The sequence below is a fragment of the Propithecus coquereli genome, unplaced genomic scaffold (genome assembly GCF_000956105.1).
Source record: "Propithecus coquereli isolate 6110/MARCELLA unplaced genomic scaffold, Pcoq_1.0 Scaffold79, whole genome shotgun sequence".
Lineage (NCBI taxonomy): Eukaryota > Metazoa > Chordata > Mammalia > Primates > Indriidae > Propithecus > Propithecus coquereli.
The window spans coordinates 6,747,770-6,766,928 of record NW_012154062.1 but is presented as its reverse complement, the minus strand read 5'-3'; the positions used below and the strand labels follow the sequence as shown (position 1 = coordinate 6,766,928).

The following is a 19,159-nucleotide window of genomic DNA, read 5'->3' as shown; positions in this document are numbered from 1 at the left end:
GCCCGCCTCGGCCTCCCAGAGTGCTAGGATTACAGGCGTGAGCCACCACGCCCGACCTTCATGGGTTCATATTAATACTTCCAGTTTATATTCAGGACCATAGGGTTTGTACTTAAACCCTTCTATCTTATATCTATGTTTCCTTTCTTCCATATCAATAATCCTGATTTTCAGGGACATAGGGATTGATAGAATTATAATGTCACATAATTACTTATCTACTTCATCCCATACAAAACACACATAAAATATCAGAGTAACAACCCCAATACTTTGAATACCAGTATGATTACTAAAAAGTTGAACTTTTTTTTACATACGCTAAATCTTTTTTTCCCTTACTTAAAAAATAATTGTATTGTTTCTGCATTATCAGAATATGCACCCATTGTATACTGTGCTGTCTCCCTTATCACCCTCATTTAGTTTAAGTGTATTTAATGCTTATCTCCATTCCTTTTGTTCATGTCTCCAGTGGTTATTGAAACTTGGTCTCTAGTAGCTTCCTCTCCAAGAACCTGTGAGAACGATATTCTTTGACATCTTGCAAGTAGATAACATATGGCTTCTATCCTTGAAAATCAGCTTGGTTGGATATAAAATCAGGTCAAAGCTTTACAAATTATGAGCTTTAAATATGTATAGTTTATTGTATGTCAGTTATACCTCAGTGAAGTGGTTAAAAAAAATCCTTGGTTCACATTTTGTTCTTTGACTATCTTGGAATATGTTATTCTGGCATGAGATGGTGGTATCAAAAAATCTGATCTTTTTTAAGTGATTGTTTTTCCTAGATCACCCATAGGATGGTTCTCTTTTTTTAAAGCAGAGTAATTTTAATAGACTATTTCTTGGTGTTCTGGGTTGATTTTCTCAGGTATGTGGTGTTTCCTTTCAATATGTAGTTTCGAATATATGTATTGCTATATTTCCGTAAAGTTTCCTTGAACTTTAAATTACATGTTTATTTTTGTCCCCCTTGCTTTGATTTCCTTTTTTCAGGACTCTATATATGTTGGATCTTCTACATTTGTCTTTTACATTTGAAACCTTCTATTAAATCAATTTTATCTCTTTCTTAATTTCTTTATGATTTTTAAAGCTTTCTTCTTTTTTACCTTTTATTTCCCTTAAGGCATTATCTGTTGTGTTTTATTCACTCTTGTATTTCTTCTAGTTTAGTCTCCATTTTCAAAATGGTTTTTCTTTTTTTCCTAATTCTATTCTTAGCTTTCTCACCTCATTTCTGAATTTTTGTAATTCTGCTTTATGCTGCTGTTTTATACCTGGTATTATTTATTTCTTTCCCTGTGTTTTGGAATGTTAGATTATAGTTTTTATCTTTTTTGTGGGCATTTCTTTCTGGCATGTTTTTATCATCTATAGGAACGTAATTCTTATTCTTTTAATACTTTTATGTGGCATTTGATCTCAGTCCTTTTCTGTTACTCATTTTTATGTGAAATTAGTTTTCCTTACTTGAGGAGGGAGGGCTGACTTAGGAAAGTTTTTCTAATTTCATGTTCTATAGTTCCCTTTTCTCTTGTTTTTGTGAAGTGTTAAAAAAAAAATGGACTCATTTTCTGATACATTCTGATCTGTAGACCTTTTTAACTTTTATCTAGACTCCTTTTTTTTTTTTTCTTTGTTGTCTCATTCTGTTCAACTTGGATTCTTTCCTTAGCATCTTGTTAGTATCAGTATGGGGCTTTGTCCTTAGAAGAGAGTTTTGGCAGATGGGTTTGGAGAGTTTATTTGCAGCCCCTTCAGATCTTACTGCCAACTACTTGCATCACCCACTTTTGGTGTGGACATACCCCTCCCACTTCTAGGCTGCTGTTCTCAGATAGTCTTACTGAGCTGTGAAGTCCATATTTATGGACTGCTTTAGCATTCTTGCGTTCATCACATACCCTGTATCTTCTCTCTGCCTTTTCCTTCACAGGTGCTGAGAGCATGCTACTCTTACAGCTGTTGGTTTTGGTGGGACTACCTTACCACCTAGTTTTGTTTTAGATGCAGTCAGTGGGTTTGAGTTTTGCTGTCCTAGTATCTCTGGTATGCTTTTATGTGTGTATTTAGTTTAAAAAATTAAGCAACTTTTATCTTCCCAGAATCGCCAATATTAATATTTTTATTATTTTCTACATGTCATCTCTAGATCCTCAGACAGATTCTAAACCACCTGAAGGATTGTCAGGATCCCACACAGACTGGCTAACATTAAATGTTGGAGGGCGGTACTTTACAACTACACGGTAGGTGTGAGTGTATGTGTGTTACAGAGAGAGAGAGAATGCAAAAGGAATGCTATATATCATTTTTTCTTTCCTTCAATTTACTGATTTCCTTAAAAGATATTGAAATGCTACTTAAATATACTATGTGATCTGAAACCATTTTTAGAACTTTTTTTGAAGAAAAAAGTAAAATATGGTCACATTGTCATTCCAGAGAAAGCATAAAAAGCATGAATCGTGTTTTAGAGCGTGCTTTTTCAATATTGAGTAATACACACACAATAGAAGTAAAAATTAACACTACTGGAATACAGAGATTACAACTGCTTTTATTAAAGTGATCAGAAAAGTATAAGAGATCAAGAATATTATTATGTAATAGTTTGCTAGCAGGCTAGATTAACATTTTAAGGAAATGAAAACAATATATAAGTCAAAGGAAGTGCCAATTTAGAAGGGATTTTGATAAGTGGCAACTTATTGCACGTTTTTGTTTCCCAGCATTACTCCTACCAGGTTGTAGCATGCATCTTTTTGAGAGAGCAGCTGGGATCGAGTATACTCTTGACTTAAATATGTTTGTTTGTAAAGACAAATGGAGAAATCAATTTTTTTCCCTGAATTCTTAGGAGCACTTTAGTGAATAAAGAACCCGACAGTATGCTGGCCCACATGTTCAAGGACAAAGGTGAGTGTTTTCACATTTTATGTAATCTATTTATATCTGTATTGACTTCCTAACTCCCCACCTTCTGTACTTTTTAATGATGTCAGTAATTTTTACAAAAGTAAAAACTTACTGGTATATTACACAATTTTCTTCCCATAAATTTCTAACTTTATTTTTTGTTTATGTGGGGCTTTCTTCATTGCAATGGTAACACAGGTGTCTGGGGAAATAAGCAAGATCATAGAGGAGCTTTCTTAATTGACCGGAGTCCTGAGTACTTTGAACCCATTTTGAACTACTTGCGTCATGGACAGCTCATTGTAAATGATGGCATTAATTTATTGGGTGAGTTTTCAATATAAATATACAATTCCTCACATGTTTATCAGTTTAGGACATATCTTCTCCATTTTTTGAACTAAATGTTTTCCCATGTATATGAATGTATCTAGGGATAGAGATAGATACAGGCACAGGCAGATGGTCTTTTCAGGTGGGTAGTCTTTGTACCTATAGGTTTATATCTGACCCATAAATTTCAATTTCAGATTCTAAATTGATTTCGATTCTATCGCAAAGGACTTTAAGGGATTTTGTTGTTTCATTTTTTTTTTTAGTTGAATTGTGACTGTAACTTGACTCTAAGTTACGGACATTCCCATTATATTGAGAATTAGAGTAGTCAAAAGGGAAAATTGTGCTTTGGATAATAGCCTGGATTAGAGTCTCGAGTCTACAATTTACTAGATTAACTTGGAGAAAGTCTCTCCAAGTCCCCTTTGAAAAATGGGTATTAAAAATACTCTCATCCCTACCAGCATCACAAGATTTTTGTGAATGTTCGTGGAGATGATATAGACAAAAGCCATTATAAAACACTGGTTGCATATTTGGAAGTTTATTGGCCTCCAAGTGGCTGAATTTCATCTGATGTTCGTACTTGAGAGGTGGGGAGTGTGACAGTCTTGAGTTCACCTGCCTATTTAGCTTCAGCACATCGTTGCCGTGTTGGAATGTGCACTGAAGGTGCTTTGATTTATAAAGCAAAGCTGTATATCTAAAATTTTATGTGACATTTTCTGATTTGAAAACACCACGTGCTAAACGTATCAGAATCAGTCCAGGGACTACTAGTTTAGTCTCTGTAGTGAAATACAGAATACCCAGTAACTTTTCATGTGGCTGTATTAAACTTTATTCCCTTTCAAATATACCTATTGCAAAAAAAAAATCACATTATTTGACCGTGTCAGCTAGGTCCATAAGCTATTTGTAACCAAATTCTTACTGCTTTTTTTTTTTCTTTTACTTTCTACCAACTATTGCTTTAAATCCTTTACAGCCCGTTGTATTATCTTAGTTATCCTGCAGAGGTTACTATTATAAAAATAACCAGTGATCCACTCTTGTACACGGCCTTTTCTTTTCAGCACCTATGTCACCCTGTGGCCTTTCACTCTAATGACCACCCTCCTCTGAGTACATTTTACACCTCAGCATTGGAGGTCCTATGGGTTCTTCTGTTCCTCCCATTTTAATTTTTCCTCATAGCATTGATAGCATTTTGTATCTTCCCTACCTAGAAAACAACTTGAGGAATATATTGACTATATCCATGCTATCTGAGACTTCTGCTATCTAAGCAATTACCAAGATTTGCTTGTTTTTTCTTTTTCGTGTTTCTCAACCATTTCTCCTATTTATTGAGTTGTTCAAAAAGCAGAGCTCTCTACTGGATTCATTTTATAAAGCATTATTTTTAGTTAGTATAGTTTCCATCCAGACTTTTCACATTGCCTACAGGTTGTCCCATGTTGTCATATGCTTTAAAATAATCTACAGTAATATCTGTAAGACCAAAAAGGTGTAGTGAGTGGCAGAGCTGGGATTCAAATCCAGGTCGTACTGGTGCTAATAGAAAATGTACTACTTTCCTCTGCTGTCCTCCATATATTTTTTTTTTGTATTTCTAAGGCTTTTTGGAAGTTTCAAAGGTTTAATTCTAAACTTAGAATTAGAAAAGCATCTTTACCACATTCCCCGAGAGGTTATGATATATCCAGAAAATCTTGGCAAATTGAGAGCGAGGCCCACTAGACCCTCTCTCTTTTTTAATTTATTTTTTTTCCACCTCCTCCTCCTCCTCAAGAACCACTTTTATGATGAGTTTCTACCAGGGACAGATATTGTGGTGTGGCTGCCCTTTCAGGAAGAATCCAGAGATCAAGCCAGTCTGGGGTGGACTGGAAACCCCATGCCAGGGTGGCTGCATGAGTAGGGTGCTGTACCTCGGAGTACCTTTGTTTTGCAATTGGATTATTAAAGGTGGAGTTTGGTTTTCACAGAAAAGATCATATTATTCTTCCCAAATAACTACTTGTGGTTTTCTGTAACTATATTTAGTTACCTTTAGTTAGCTTGGAACTATTTGAAGAGTGGGATTATGTCTCACTTTCTATGTAATTCCTGAGTCCTCAGTAGTTTTGTACACCAAGTAAACAGCCACCTGAATGACTGAGGTCTTCATTTGAAAGGTAAAGGGTCCCAGATTTATTCCCACACACTCTGAGAAAGTAAGCATACCAAGTCACTTACAAGTAAATAATAGATGAATCCCTTTTATCAGTTAGAAATTTTAAAATTTATTCTCCCATGGGAAAGATTTCTGAGTTATGCTTTTGACTTTGTTGTGAAGGCAACTTAAATTTTCTATTCACCTCTATCATTTTCTGATTCAGTATGTAAAAGGTATTTGTGGCAGACTCTTCAGATCTCCATTTAAAAAGTCAAACGTTAAGATTAAATGAATTCATCATATTTTATTGAATTCACAATGAAGTCGCTAAGTCAGTTGTTTTAGGAATATGGGGTATTAGGATTTCTTGTCTGTGGCCTATTTTAACTGATTATCAGAAATAATTTTGAACTATGGAACGCTTTCATTCTTTCATAAAAACTTTTTATTGATACATAATATATATATTTTGGGGGTACATATAATTTAATACAGTCATACAATTTAAAGATCAAATCAGGGTAATTGGGATATCCATCACCTTCAATATTTGAGAAGGCTTTGATTCTAATTCATTAGTTTTCTGTTTTTTCTATTTCAGAATATAATTTAGACCTTTGTTTTTACGAATAGTTTTAAATATTCTGTGTGTATGTTCTAAATATTACCTTTCTTCTATATTGTCTGATAGACTACTTGTTAAATTTCAATTCCATTGTGAGAATTTAACAAATTCTTTAAATATCAAAATGAATAGTTTTCTGTAAAAGTCAAATCATTTTTGTTCCAATAGGTGTGTTAGAAGAAGCCAGATTTTTTGGTATTGACTCACTGATTGAACACCTAGAAGTGGCAATAAAGGTAAAGCTCTTTTTACATTAGCCAGTGTTACATATGTTGGATATATCTCCCCAAAGCCCCATTAATTTCTTAATATCTTTTTTAAGAATTCTCAACCACCAGAGGATCATTCACCAATATCCCGAAAGGAATTTGTCCGATTTCTGCTAGCAACTCCAACCAAGTCAGAATTGCGTTGCCAGGTAATTAATTAAAGCAGGCTTCTACAAGAGTTATTTGTAACAGCAAATCTGTGAATACAGTTTTATATCCTTCTAGGGTTTTTAATGTTTTTTTGGTTGTTTGCTTTATTTTCTTTTTTCATGCAAGATATAATTTAATTATGGGTTATAGTGTTGATTTAATTGTGAAATGGTTAGCTAAAAAGAGATGCAATAGCCTTTTTATTGTCTAATTATGCCTTATGTAGCAGTTTGTGAGTATTGCATGGAAATTGGAGCAATTTTTTTAAGGTCAGTATTTGTACAGTTGCTACATATGGCCTGGTCAGTGGCAGATACTTTTGTGTGTTGTAGCATTACAGATTTTAAAAACCACAATATGGGCCAAGGGTGGTGGCTCACAACTTGGGGAGGCCAAGGCAGATTGCTTGAGGACAGGAGTGCAAGACCAACCTGGGCAACAAAGCAAGACTCCATTCTATGAAGAACAAAAATTAAAAAAAAAAAACTGGGCACAGTGGCACACACCTGTAGTCCCAGCTACTCAGATTGCTTGAGCCCAGGAAGTCAAGTTTATAGTGAGCTATGATGGCACCACTGCACTTTAGTCTGGGCAACAGAGAGAGAAAGACCTTGCCTCTTAAAACACAACACACACACACACTCACTCACTCTACTCATTTTTTCTTAATAAAACTGTCTTGAATTATGGAATAACATAATTTGACTTAAATAACACTTACCAGCAGGTATAGTGTATATATACCAGCAGGTATATATATATATAACTAACAGGGATCCCTCTTTAGAAACTTCTGTACATAAATGAAGTATAGCCAGGCTATATTCTAATGCATTTATCAATGGGGTTTCTTTTTTGGCGAACCCACTAAGGATACTTATTTGATGTATCTAAGTTTCATTTGATCATGTTTTATAATAAATTCCAAGTTACTGAACTGCCAGTTGCTTCTAAAAAAGTTTGGTGGTTAGCTGTAGTAATTAAATTTAATACAAACAGATGGTTTAATTATTGTGACAATTTGTGCTTTTTTATTTCAGGGCTTGAACTTCAGTGGTGCTGATCTTTCTCGTTTGGACCTTCGATACATTAACTTCAAAATGGCCAATTTAAGCCGCTGCAATCTTGCACATGCAAATCTTTGCTGTGCAAATCTTGAACGAGCTGATCTCTCTGGATCAGTGCTTGACGTAAGTATCATTGTTGGTTACAAGAGAAAATTAAATTTTTAGTCTGTCGAACAGTCCCAAAGAGCCTTTGGAACAGGAAATATATCCGTTACTGGAGCTTTTACTTGAAAAGTTTATTATGTTGATGATAAAACTGAGGGGTCTGAAAGTGAGATGAGTTGGTTTTACAACTTTGATATCCTTTACTAAGCATAGACCTGAAAGGTTTAGCAACTAATAAGAAATTAAATCTTGAAATTAGAGCCTGATCTCCTCAATATAGTGTATAGTTCATAATTACCTTAAGAACTTTTGATAATGTTTACAGTCTGTTTTACTTTGGCATTACATAAAGTACCAGAGATGTTCATTTGCATATATCAGCTTGTGTTATAATTTCAAGTATATAAAATCCACTCATCTTTTAGTTATTTTGCTCCTTCCAGATTCTTATTATCTTATCTATTTAGTCGGAGCATCTGCAGTACCTGGTGTTAAGGCCCAGGCAGAGATGGGAATGAGCAAGCGTTTGTCAGTTATCTGTGATTTGGATCCTCTCATCTCCCTTTTCCTAGAATTGACAGTAGAGTGAATGAAATTGCACCTGTAAAAAAAGGATTTTTCCTGATAGGTATAGCTATAACAACTTGATCAGCCTTAGGACTTCAGACTACTTCACTGATCTAATTATAACAACAAATATAATTATCGTTCATACTGTGACTTAGTTTTTAGAACACTTTCACATTAATCTTCTACTTTGTCGGCACAATTTATGAAAAAGGTCTGATGTTAATGTCACCTTTATTGATAAGCTTTCTGGCTTAGCTAGTAGTTGTTAGAATCCAGATCTAATGGCATTGAATTCTTTGAGATGAATGAACATAATTAAAATTCTTAACATATTTTCTACCTTTTTACTCTCTGCTCTGCATCGTGATTTAGGTACTCAGGGTTGACAATGTTGCGTAGTAGTGGTTGGTGCAGAAGGATAGACAAGCAACTTGTTGGCATTTTGTAGCTATATGATACCTTTAATTGCTGGTATTAGTATCTGACCTTTGACATGAAGGTGGTACATCAAGATTTCACTTATTGATTCCTACAGTATTAAGGAAGAGAAACTCCAAGTTTATGCCTTCCTTACCCATACATTTTGACCATCATATTTTCATGCCAGAGCTGCATATAAAAACACAAATAGGGAGGCTGGATGTGGTGGCTCATGCCTATAGTCCCAGTTACTCCGGAGGCTGAGGTGGGAGGAATGCTTGAGCCCAGGAGTTCAAGGCTACAGTGAGTTATGATTGTGCCACTGCACTCCTGCCTGCGCAACAGAGCATGACCCTGCCTCAAAAAACAAAAAAGAAATAGCAATGTCACACTTCTGACTTCCCTAACTTCTTTCTCTAAACCCTTACATTTCATGTGAAATGTGCATGTTGTTGTTAATTTGGTGTTTATTTCTTTTAGAACAGTTCTAAAGGAACTATTTCCTTAAAACGTTCTCAGTTCTTATTGGGTTTGATTAAACAGAAAATAATTGATTCCGAGTGTGTTGAATTGAGGTTTTTCTCTTATTTGAACAAATTTAAACAAAAAAATATTTCTCTTTTCTTTGCAGTGTGCCAATCTCCAGGGAGTCAAGATGCTCTGTTCTAATGCAGAAGGAGCATCCCTGAAACTGTGTAATTTTGAGGATCCTTCTGGTCTTAAAGCCAATTTAGAAGGTAAGATCCTATCTGTAAATGCCTGTTCTATGGTGGAAGCAGAGGGTAAAGGAAAAAGCCCAGCAAAGTAATTATTAAGGATAAAACACAATAGCTGCTTCTCTCATCATATATAGAGAATTTGCAAAGGTTCCATTTGGTCTCAGTCATATGCTAATTATAACGGAGGACTCAGAAGAAATAAAGCCTCAAATCTTTAATGAGGTTTTAGTTGCAAAATTAAGTAACTTTCAAATAGCACAAAATAGTCTTATTCTGAACAAAAGGCAGAATTTCAGTTTGCACAAAGCTAGAAAGGTTTGTCATTTTTAGATTTAATGTATTTATTAATTCATCATTGCTTTGTTTTGTCTGTGAATTGGTCACTTTGTTTACTTGTATATTTAGGAGATTAGTACTACTTATCTCCCTTGTCATAAACTTATGGGGCTTATTATAGAGTGCTGTTTATCACGAGACAGAATTGAGTTTCTCCCTCAAAAGTATTGACGAAACCATTCTGTAGTATAAGTAAACAAATGGCTAACATTGAACTCTTTGTATATGGAAGTTGGTTGAGAGACTGAAATTTCAGATTCATTTCCAAAACTTAAAGGAGGCTGTCATCTTTCACCTCCAGTAAGTTATCTTGTAGTTTCGTTGAAGGTTGGGTAACTATAAATATTTTTAAGTTAAATTATTCCCAAAATATGTTCACGGTAGGTGCTAATCTGAAAGGTGTGGATATGGAAGGAAGTCAAATGACAGGGATTAACCTGCGAGTTGCTACCTTAAAAAATGCAAAGTTGAAGAACTGTAACCTCAGAGGAGCAACCCTAGCAGGAACTGATTTAGAGGTAAGTTCACCAACATTTAAAGAGTTTTTGTTTATTATTTCAATAAATTTTGCATGGGATACTCAGTAATTCTAGATTAACAAAGTAGTTGGCTGGTAAAACTGCCAGGTAACCTGCCACCACAGCCAGAGGAATGTTTTCCTTACATTTTTTGAATTCCAGAGCAGGATTCAGTTACCTGAGTCATACATAGGTGCCAGTTCCAGATTGGAAGATTCGGATCCATCATGGATTTCATTTCCCTTCTTTCTCTTGGGTCTTAAGTAGATAAGTTTGATGCATTAGTAATCCAATGTATTGTGTTTTCCATAAAATTTAATTCCAGACAGAATTAAATGGGCCAGGTTATTTCTTAAAGTAGTTGAGAAATTTAAATGATATCTAGGTTTGAAATCAGGTTCAGGAAAAGCCTATTTTAAATTGGAATCATATTGTTTTTTGAATCTCAGCATAAGATTTTAATTTTGTCCAGTCATCTTTTTCATAAGAATTGTATTCCATACATCTTGATTTGCAAATTGAGCTAGCAGACGTGGTAGCCGTGGATAGGTCAACGTCAGTGCCGTCCAGTAGCACTTTCTGCAGGAGGGACAGGTTCTGCATCTGTGCTGTTCAGTCCAGTAGCTACTAGCCACGTGTAGCTATTGAGCACTTGAGATGTGGCTAGTGCAAGTGAGAAATTGAGTTTTTAATTCATTTAAATTTAAATAGCCAATTGTAGCTGGCAGTTATCATATTGAACAGTAGCTCTAAGAAAATTCAGCATAGATTATAGAGAATAGTATGTCAAAATTTAGCTTGCTGTTGCTTTTTAAAAATATTTTTGCCTTGATCTCTGGATCTCTCTCAACAGCAGAGTAGCAGGCCTTTTTAAACTTCAGGGCAAAAAGAACTGGCCTAAGGCTGATAGTGTAAGAATGCTATGGCTGGGGAATGGAAAAAATCTATTATCTCTTTCAGATTTTTAAAAAGTAGTCTTCCCCCATCTTATACCTTTTGTTGTTGCTCTTGGACTGTGGTAAAATTGTTTATTACGTTGGGAATGCATTCTGGATTTTGAATGCCTTATTCTAAAATACACAGAGTGACATGTTTCCTCTTTGTTTATCCATATGAGGGGACTTCCAAAAGTTCATGGAAAAATGGAATTAAAAGATAAAAAATGTAAATTTTATTTGTCCATATAAGCTCCATCAAGGTCCAGACACTTCTGTAATCAATGATAGCAGCCATTTAGTCCATTCCTAAAGAACTGAGGGCCCTGGGAATTGACCTATGTCAATGCAGCCCTTTTTTTACATCTACTGAAGAAAAATGGGCATCCTTTAAAGATTTTTTTAAGATGAAGACACAAAAAGAAGTCAGGAGGATCCAAATCAGGACTTTAAGATGGATGATGATTTCCCATCAAAACTGTCAAAAAATTGTCCTTGTTTGATGAGAGGAATGAGCAGGAGTGTTGTCGTGGTAGAGAAGGACTCTGGAGCAGCTTTCCCAGGGGTTTTTCTGCTAATGCTTTAGGTAACTTTCTCAAAACACTCTTATAATAAGCAGATGTTATTGTTCTTTGACCTCCAGAAAGTTAACAAGCAGAATGCCTTGAGCATCCCAAAAACCTGTTGCCATGACCTTTGCTCTCCTGATCCTCTGCTTTTGTCTTGACTGGACCACGTCCACCTCTTGGTAGCCATGGCTTTGATTATGCTTTGTCTTCAGAATCGTACTGGTAAAGCTGTGTTGCATCTCCTGTTCCAGTTCTTTGAAGAAATGCTTCAGGATCTTGATCCCACTAGTTTATTTCCACTGAAAGCTCTGCTCTTTCTGCAGCTGATGTGGGTGCAATGGTTTTGGCATCTGAGTGGAAAGTTTGCTCAACTTTAATTTTTTAGTCAGAATTGTGTAAGCTGAGTCAGTTGAGATGTCTACGGTGCTGGCTATTGTTTCTGCTGTTAATCTTTAGTCTTCTTCAATTAGGGCACAAACAAGATGAATTTTTTCCCTGAAAATTGACGTGGATGGTCTGCCGCTGCAGGCTTCATCTTCAACATCATCTTGTCCCTTCTTAAAATGAGTTCTCTATTTGTAAACTGCTGTTTTCCTTGAGGCATTGTCCCCACAAACTTTTCATAAAGCATCAATGATTTCACCATTCTTCCACCCAAGCTTCACCATAAATTTGATGTTTGCTCTTGCTTTAATTTTAGCAGAGTTCATTTTGTTCTTAGGGGCTCTTTTCAAACTGATGTCTTCCCTCTCTTAGTGCCTCAAATTAGATCCTGTTCAGGCATGTTATAGCAAATTAGTACAAGTTTATCTTATTTTCTTTTTTTCTTATTAGTTATAGCAGCAGTTTATTTTGGTTCAAAAAAATTTTGAAATCCATGCACAGTTTTTCCATAATTTTCCATGAATATTTTGAAGACCCCTCATATGGTGGTAGTCAACCTAAATATCAACTAGAGATAACAAATACAGGTAGAAGAAAATCTGACATTACGGTATATAGTCAGAAGTTTTCCAGAAATTAACTGAGTTTTACTATAGAGGAACATTTTTCCTAATATTCCCCAGAAATCGAAGAAACAGATAAGGCTTTAAATCTCCATATTAGTTACACGAATATTGTTTTTGTCTTACAGAATTGTGATCTGTCTGGGTGTGACCTCCAAGAAGCCAACCTGAGAGGTTCCAACGTGAAGGGAGCTATATTTGAAGAGATGCTGACGCCACTGCACATGTCACAAAGTGTCAGATGAGAATTCCAGGGGCTGGAGGAAGAGGTCCAAGATGAAAAATGTTTTCCTTATCACTTTTCTTTCTCCACCCACTCAGTCGTCTAGAAGAAACAACACTGTAAGGGAATTTAAAAAAAGCAGTTAGAGGATTATGCTAGTTCTCAGCGGTGCATAAGGGAAAAAAACTGACTTTTTTTCCACATTCTAACAGAAAAGCACTCATTTCATAGATGTAGGGAAACTAGATTATATTGTTGCCTTTTGAATGGGGTACGGGGATTTGCCTGGTTTTATAACCAGGAATAGTATCTATTCTATTTGCTTTTAAATAGGCATGATGTGGAAATACCATCTTGGTTTGAGATGCTTAATTTATGAAAAGCACAACATATGCAATTATATTTATTGACTACCTAGATGCAGTATGGATATTTAAATTGTTAAACTTTATGAAGACTTTGAAAAGGTTGTTCAGGTTTATCAATAGCTTTAGTGATGGCTCCCCTCTTTACCTGTCACACCGTATGAATATGGTGAGATCAGACTTCCTAAGACTCTCTTTTCAGGTTCATTTTTATGATGTTTATTTTTTAGAACGAAACAGTAGCTAAATTAAAGAAATATCCAGTTCTTAGAGTGGAAAGAAAGACATCATTGTACATCACTGTCACTCTGTAGGTACAGTGGAACGAACGTTTCAGATGGAAGAATAATTTATCTACAGCTACAACTTTTAAATGAGGATTTCTCAGAATTTTATTCTAGGCAAGTTCCACTCATCCTCAGACCAGGCAATTCTATCTAATTTACATACACTACTAGCCTAGTTTTCTCCTATACAATCAACAGAAGCATAGGCAGATGCTTCCAAAAAAAACCAAGGTGCATGCATCATTAATATTCATTTAATTCAAATGCCAAATAGCTTAAACAGGGCCGGCTTAGAGACAGGTATTAAATCTAAATCCACTACGAAGCTCTAAAATGTGAGTGAATATGGCAGAGTTGCCTTTCAGAAGGCAACATAATTTCGGCTAGACCCCTACAACGGGGAATGAGGAATGTTAACCTGACAGTTTGATTATGGCCACCAAAAAAAGACAGACATTTGGCTGGTCCAAGATGTTACACCAGTCAGTCAGCACCTGTGGTTCTTTTATTCATATTTTCTGTTTTGTTTTTAACCAATTTTAATCCCATTTTCTCGAGTCATTATCTTGCTGCAGAAATAGGGCCCGTACCTCCCTACCAGTAACCTGGTGTCCTTATGTCTACCCGAAGAGCAGGGATATGAGCTGTGTCCAAATGGGTTCTGAATTCTGCAGACTCTCATGAACTTGAGGCAACGATCCATTAAAAACCACTTTTGTCTCCTTTGGGAGAATGACATCTCTTCAGTATTTACGTAGCTTATTCTTCTATATCTACATATGCAAAGCTTTCCTTAACAGAAAAGGTACATATGCATAGCTGGAAGGAGATCGGACCTTTAAAGTGAAGGAAAGCGACTTCAGAAATGAATTATTTTCTTTGCTTTATTATTTTTACCAAGACAGAGAAGTATTGTATTGAGAGATATCTATTTTCATAATCAATATGTGCCTAAATTATATTTAAATCATTTCACTCTGTACTATATTTTCAGTAATTATAGAATGTGTTATTCATTTACTTAAAGGTACCTCTGTAGACATAACCTAAAACTGCAGAAGGATCTGAAAGATCTAAACACAGTGTGCTCTAGTAGAAGCTGCAAAATTTAGATCTAATGTATTCTGCATTAATAAACAATATAAAATGTTGAAAAGGCGTTTTTTTTCTCTTGCTTTTGAAAATCAGCACTTTCTGTATTTTACTTACATTTCTTCAATATGTGTTGACCAGCCCTGAGGGTCTGGGTAGAAAAGGAAATACAGCATAACAATTGTTATGGATTAGTCTCTTTAAGTACCATTAAAGTAAATTCATTGCTTTAAACATGATTATTTTAGGATCCTCTTTTAAAAACCCACCATGCTAACAACACAAACTTCGTTAATTCTGAACAGAAAAAAAGACTGCCTTCCCAATAATTCATTTCAGTTGTTTCTGTTCATTATCTTCAGGTGATGAACATTACCAGTTAGCTTTTTTAGGTTGGATATAATATGCCCTCCAAAACATTTTTTGCCTGACCAACTAGAAGAGAGAATTTTAAGGAGGGAGTAAAGTTTCAAAATAGTAAAACTTCCATTAACCCCATGTGTATGAAACATCTATACACATAGGTAAAAATGGAGTTGTTGGGAGGATGACCAGACAAAGGTTTTATACTTAAATTAGCTACTTTATGTACATTGATAAAATTTGGTACTCAAGTAATTATTACCTAAAGCAATACATGTTATACTCTAATGTAGTCTATCTAGTTCCCCCAACTAGTCTCAAGAAAATTTTAGTAGAAAATGTTGTAAATTTATTATTCCTATGAGGGTTTCTATCATAAAGCAAGACTTGGAAAATTTTCTCCAGTTGTTCATTTTGTGAATCAGTTAATACTGTAAATCCTACCCTAAGTCAACTTTAAATCATCTTTAATATATGAGAAACCTTAGAATTGTATTAAATCTCCAAGGAAGTATTATCTTTAAAATTAAAAGGTTCATTACTACAAAGAAAAGTGGTTACGTTATTTCAGTGTAAAGCATCTTATCCAAGGATTAATTCTCTGAAACCCTTTCAGAACCTGATTAGACATGTCAGCAGGAGAGCACCTTGAGTTCTTCCTGCTGAGATTTTACATTAGGGCAAAAAAATAGTTGTTCGTCTGTCAGCAAGATCACAAAATCATCATTGTTATAATCATTTTGAGGTGTTTTGATGTTGAAAATGAAGCAGTTTTTCCTCTAAAGCCATTTTTTCAAGTTTAGGGGAAAAATTATATAAAATCCCATTATTTAAACTCAATTTATTAAATTTAACTCTTTGGTAAATTGACCTAAGCGCAGAATCATAAAAGGATTCCAAGTTTGTCACTAAACATCAAAAACTCATTAATTGCGTAGTTGTTTGATAACCTATTTGGTGCCAAAGAAAGCAAGACAAAACAAATCTGGCTTTTGCCTTTGAGATCTATGCGACCTAAGACAATACTAATGCAGAATTGGTGGACACATGGCATACTGAATGAATTCATAGACCATGTTGCTATGTTCATCTTAAAATTTTCAAAGCATTTTTCAAAAATGTAATACTGATAAAAATAACCTGCAATTAATCCAGTGGTGCCTATGCAGGCATAAATGATTGACCTGACATTAGTGGTCACAAGTTTTAATTCTCATTTCATTAGTCCTAATCAAAGCCCACATGTTCTGCTTAAGCAACACTTAGAAGCACATCTCTTTAAGCAAACAGGAAATCAATTGGCCAATTTAAACTAACACTGTTCAAATATAATGAATTTGTTGAAAAATAGCCTCTCCTTGCTTACATATTATAGTGAGATGAGATTCCACTCCTCATGTCAGAATGACACTTATTAGTCCAAGTGTCTAAATGAAATAAAGTCAAATACTTAGGTTTGATTTTTAAATTCCCCTCTATTTATAATTATACTTTAAAGTTTACCCACTTCTCTACCCCATCATGAGGATGGAACAATCTCTGCAGACATGACAGCAAAGCCAGGGAGTTAATTTGGGCAAGACATCATTGCTCTTTGCTCTGCAATCCTTGCAAACAGAATTACTCCAGAGGGTACCGGGCAATGACTGAGCAGTTTAGCATCCTACCTGCGGGGAAATTGCCAATCCCAGCACTAAAATGAACAATTATCCAATTATTTTTCAACCATCTTAAAGCTTAGCTGATGTAACAGGCCTTACAGCCAATTGTACATGAAGTTTTAATTCTATGTCAGATAAAATATATCTTTGATGCAGAAAGAGAAAGCATTAGGCTTCATCTGGTTAAAAGGTTCCTGCTTTTTATTCATTCATTCACTCATTCAAACTTATACTTAGTGAATGCTGACTAAATGCCAGGGGTTTATTAACAGATGTTTAAATAAGATGGTCAGGAGGCTGAGATGGGAGGATCGCTTGAGCCCAAGAGTTCAAGACCAGCCTGGGCAATACGGTGAGACCCGTCTCTAAAAAAGAAGAAAAGAAAAAAACTAGCGACTAGCAGGGCATGGTGGTGCATGCATGTAGTCCCAGCTATTCAGGAGGCTGAGGAAGGAGGATCTCTTGAGCTCAGGAGTTTGAGGCTGCAGTGAGCTATGATCACAACACTGCACTCCAGCCTGGCAGACAGAGCAAGACCACATCTCTTAAAAAAAAAAAAAAAAAAAAAGTAAAAATGATGGGATCTTTGATTATCATGGGTTACAGCCTAAGGGTAAATTAGGGGAGGACACTCATGTATTTAAATAAATGTAATAAAGAGTAATGGTTCTCTTTTTTTACGTGCTTGTACTGTGTAAATAACATGTCCAAGGTCACACCTCTGGAGGAGAACATCTGTAAAACTTGGATAATGATACTTTGTCCAGTGGTTATAATGAGTGGTCTCATTCACATAGCATGCAACTGTAATTTCTCATCTTTGTGCTCCTACTGCCCTTAACACGCAGCGATTTGCATATTTAACTCCAAGCATCTACTGAAACGAGTTTAACTGTTGACCTAAGTCAGCTCAGTATGGTCTTTCTAACTACAATGTTTCTTCTTGCCTTTTTGATGCTTTGAAAGGCTTTCAAGACAAATCAAGGAGGGAACCTGCTGGGTAGGAGGCTGGGTAATTTTCAGACTCAACACTATCAACTTCAGGATCATATATGGACTTGGTGTAGTGCCAATAAACACAGTATTATTATTTATAAATCAGATTTTTTTTTTTTGAGACAGGGTCTTGCTCTGTTGTCTGGGCTAGGGTGCAGTGCCATCATCATATCTCAACAGCAACCTCAAACTCCTGAGCTCAAGCGATCCCCCCATCTCAGCCTCCTGAATAGCCAGGACTACAGGTGTGTGCCATCATGCCCAGCTAATTTTTTGTAGAGATGGAGTCTCATGGTGTTGCCCAGGCTGGTCTCGAACTCCTGGCCTCAAGCAATCCTCCCACCTCATCGTCCCAAAGTGCTAGGATTACAGCTGTGAGCCACTGTGCCCGGCCATAACTCAGATTTTTTAAAATTGGGAGCAACTCTATGATCATCTAGTCTGAACCCCTCCTTTTACAAATGAGGACTCTACGAGCTGAGCCCAGCTCCCAGGCATCCTGACTCAAGTTCCTATATTTACTGCACAGCCTCCTTTGGTGAAAGTTTTTATGTGTGCATTTAACTTCCCTTAATCTAAGACATCTATTTTCCCTGAACTCTTGCTAAGTCTGCCAGTTTTCTCAAGGGAGTCCAACCTAGTTAGATTTTAATCTGTTTGAATTGTGGCCTCAGCTATAAAAGTTTCAGCTGAAGTTTTAATGGCCAGACTTAAGTACATTTAACAGATACACCAGGGGGTGTTCCAATTATATACACCATTAAGGGGTTTTATGTGAGGATTAAAAAAAAATACTATTAAAAAGAAAGCATAGTCCAATGTGCAGTGTAATTTACCAGCGGGAAAGATTTCAATGTCCTGGAAAAATTTCATATAAAAAGGAAGCCGGGAAAATAGAAAAGTCACAGTCTCAACACACTTCAAGGGAAGCTTGGGATCCTTTTGCCTCTTTGCCTCTAAACAGGTAATGTGCTTTCTGTTTCTAGCACTACTTTTTCCTTTTTAGACTGCATGCGATTGTATGTCTGCAGAGCACTTTACACCCCAAGGGCTGAGTCCAGGTGTGATGGTTTCAAAAGAAGCCTTGACCTTCACTGTCCTTCTCACCACCAGCCACATCTCAGCCTTTGGGGAATCTCACAGGTCATCAACCAGTATTGCTTTTGTCTGTAGCCTCTTCCTCATCAAATGAAAATTAATTTGGAGACACATTTCATGAGGTAAGTAGAGGCCCCCTTGGATAGGGAGGCATCTGGTCTGGGACTTACTGCTTTGAGCAGCGTTGAGTCCTCTCTCCTTCCCACAGATGGTCCAGCCAGCACTAATGCCTGAAAGACTAGAGAACAGATAGTAAAACGTCATTAGTACCATGGGGTAGCTATTTAACGTCAAGCAACTTTATATCAGCCAGAGAGTCTTAGTAAGAGCAGATGTCCTAGTTCTCTTTATCTCAAGGA

At 36.0% G+C, this 19,159-nt stretch overlaps 1 protein-coding gene across 1 annotated transcript in view; it reads left to right on the top strand.

Moving 5' to 3' along the window:
• KCTD9 (potassium channel tetramerization domain containing 9) overlaps window positions 1–14,916 on the top strand; it is a 28,688-nt gene extending 13,772 nt beyond the window's left edge. Inside the window, exons 4-12 of the mRNA XM_012663054.1 lie at window positions 2,162–2,258; window positions 2,870–2,928; window positions 3,127–3,255; window positions 6,219–6,286; window positions 6,373–6,468; window positions 7,510–7,659; window positions 9,263–9,368; window positions 10,071–10,204; window positions 12,844–14,916. Coding sequence (XP_012518508.1) covers window positions 2,162–2,258; window positions 2,870–2,928; window positions 3,127–3,255; window positions 6,219–6,286; window positions 6,373–6,468; window positions 7,510–7,659; window positions 9,263–9,368; window positions 10,071–10,204; window positions 12,844–12,960 — 956 coding nt within the window. The 3' untranslated portion in view covers window positions 12,961–14,916. The remainder of the gene's footprint in view (window positions 1–2,161; window positions 2,259–2,869; window positions 2,929–3,126; window positions 3,256–6,218; window positions 6,287–6,372; window positions 6,469–7,509; window positions 7,660–9,262; window positions 9,369–10,070; window positions 10,205–12,843) is intronic.
• Window positions 14,917–19,159: the final 4,243 nt, after the last annotated feature.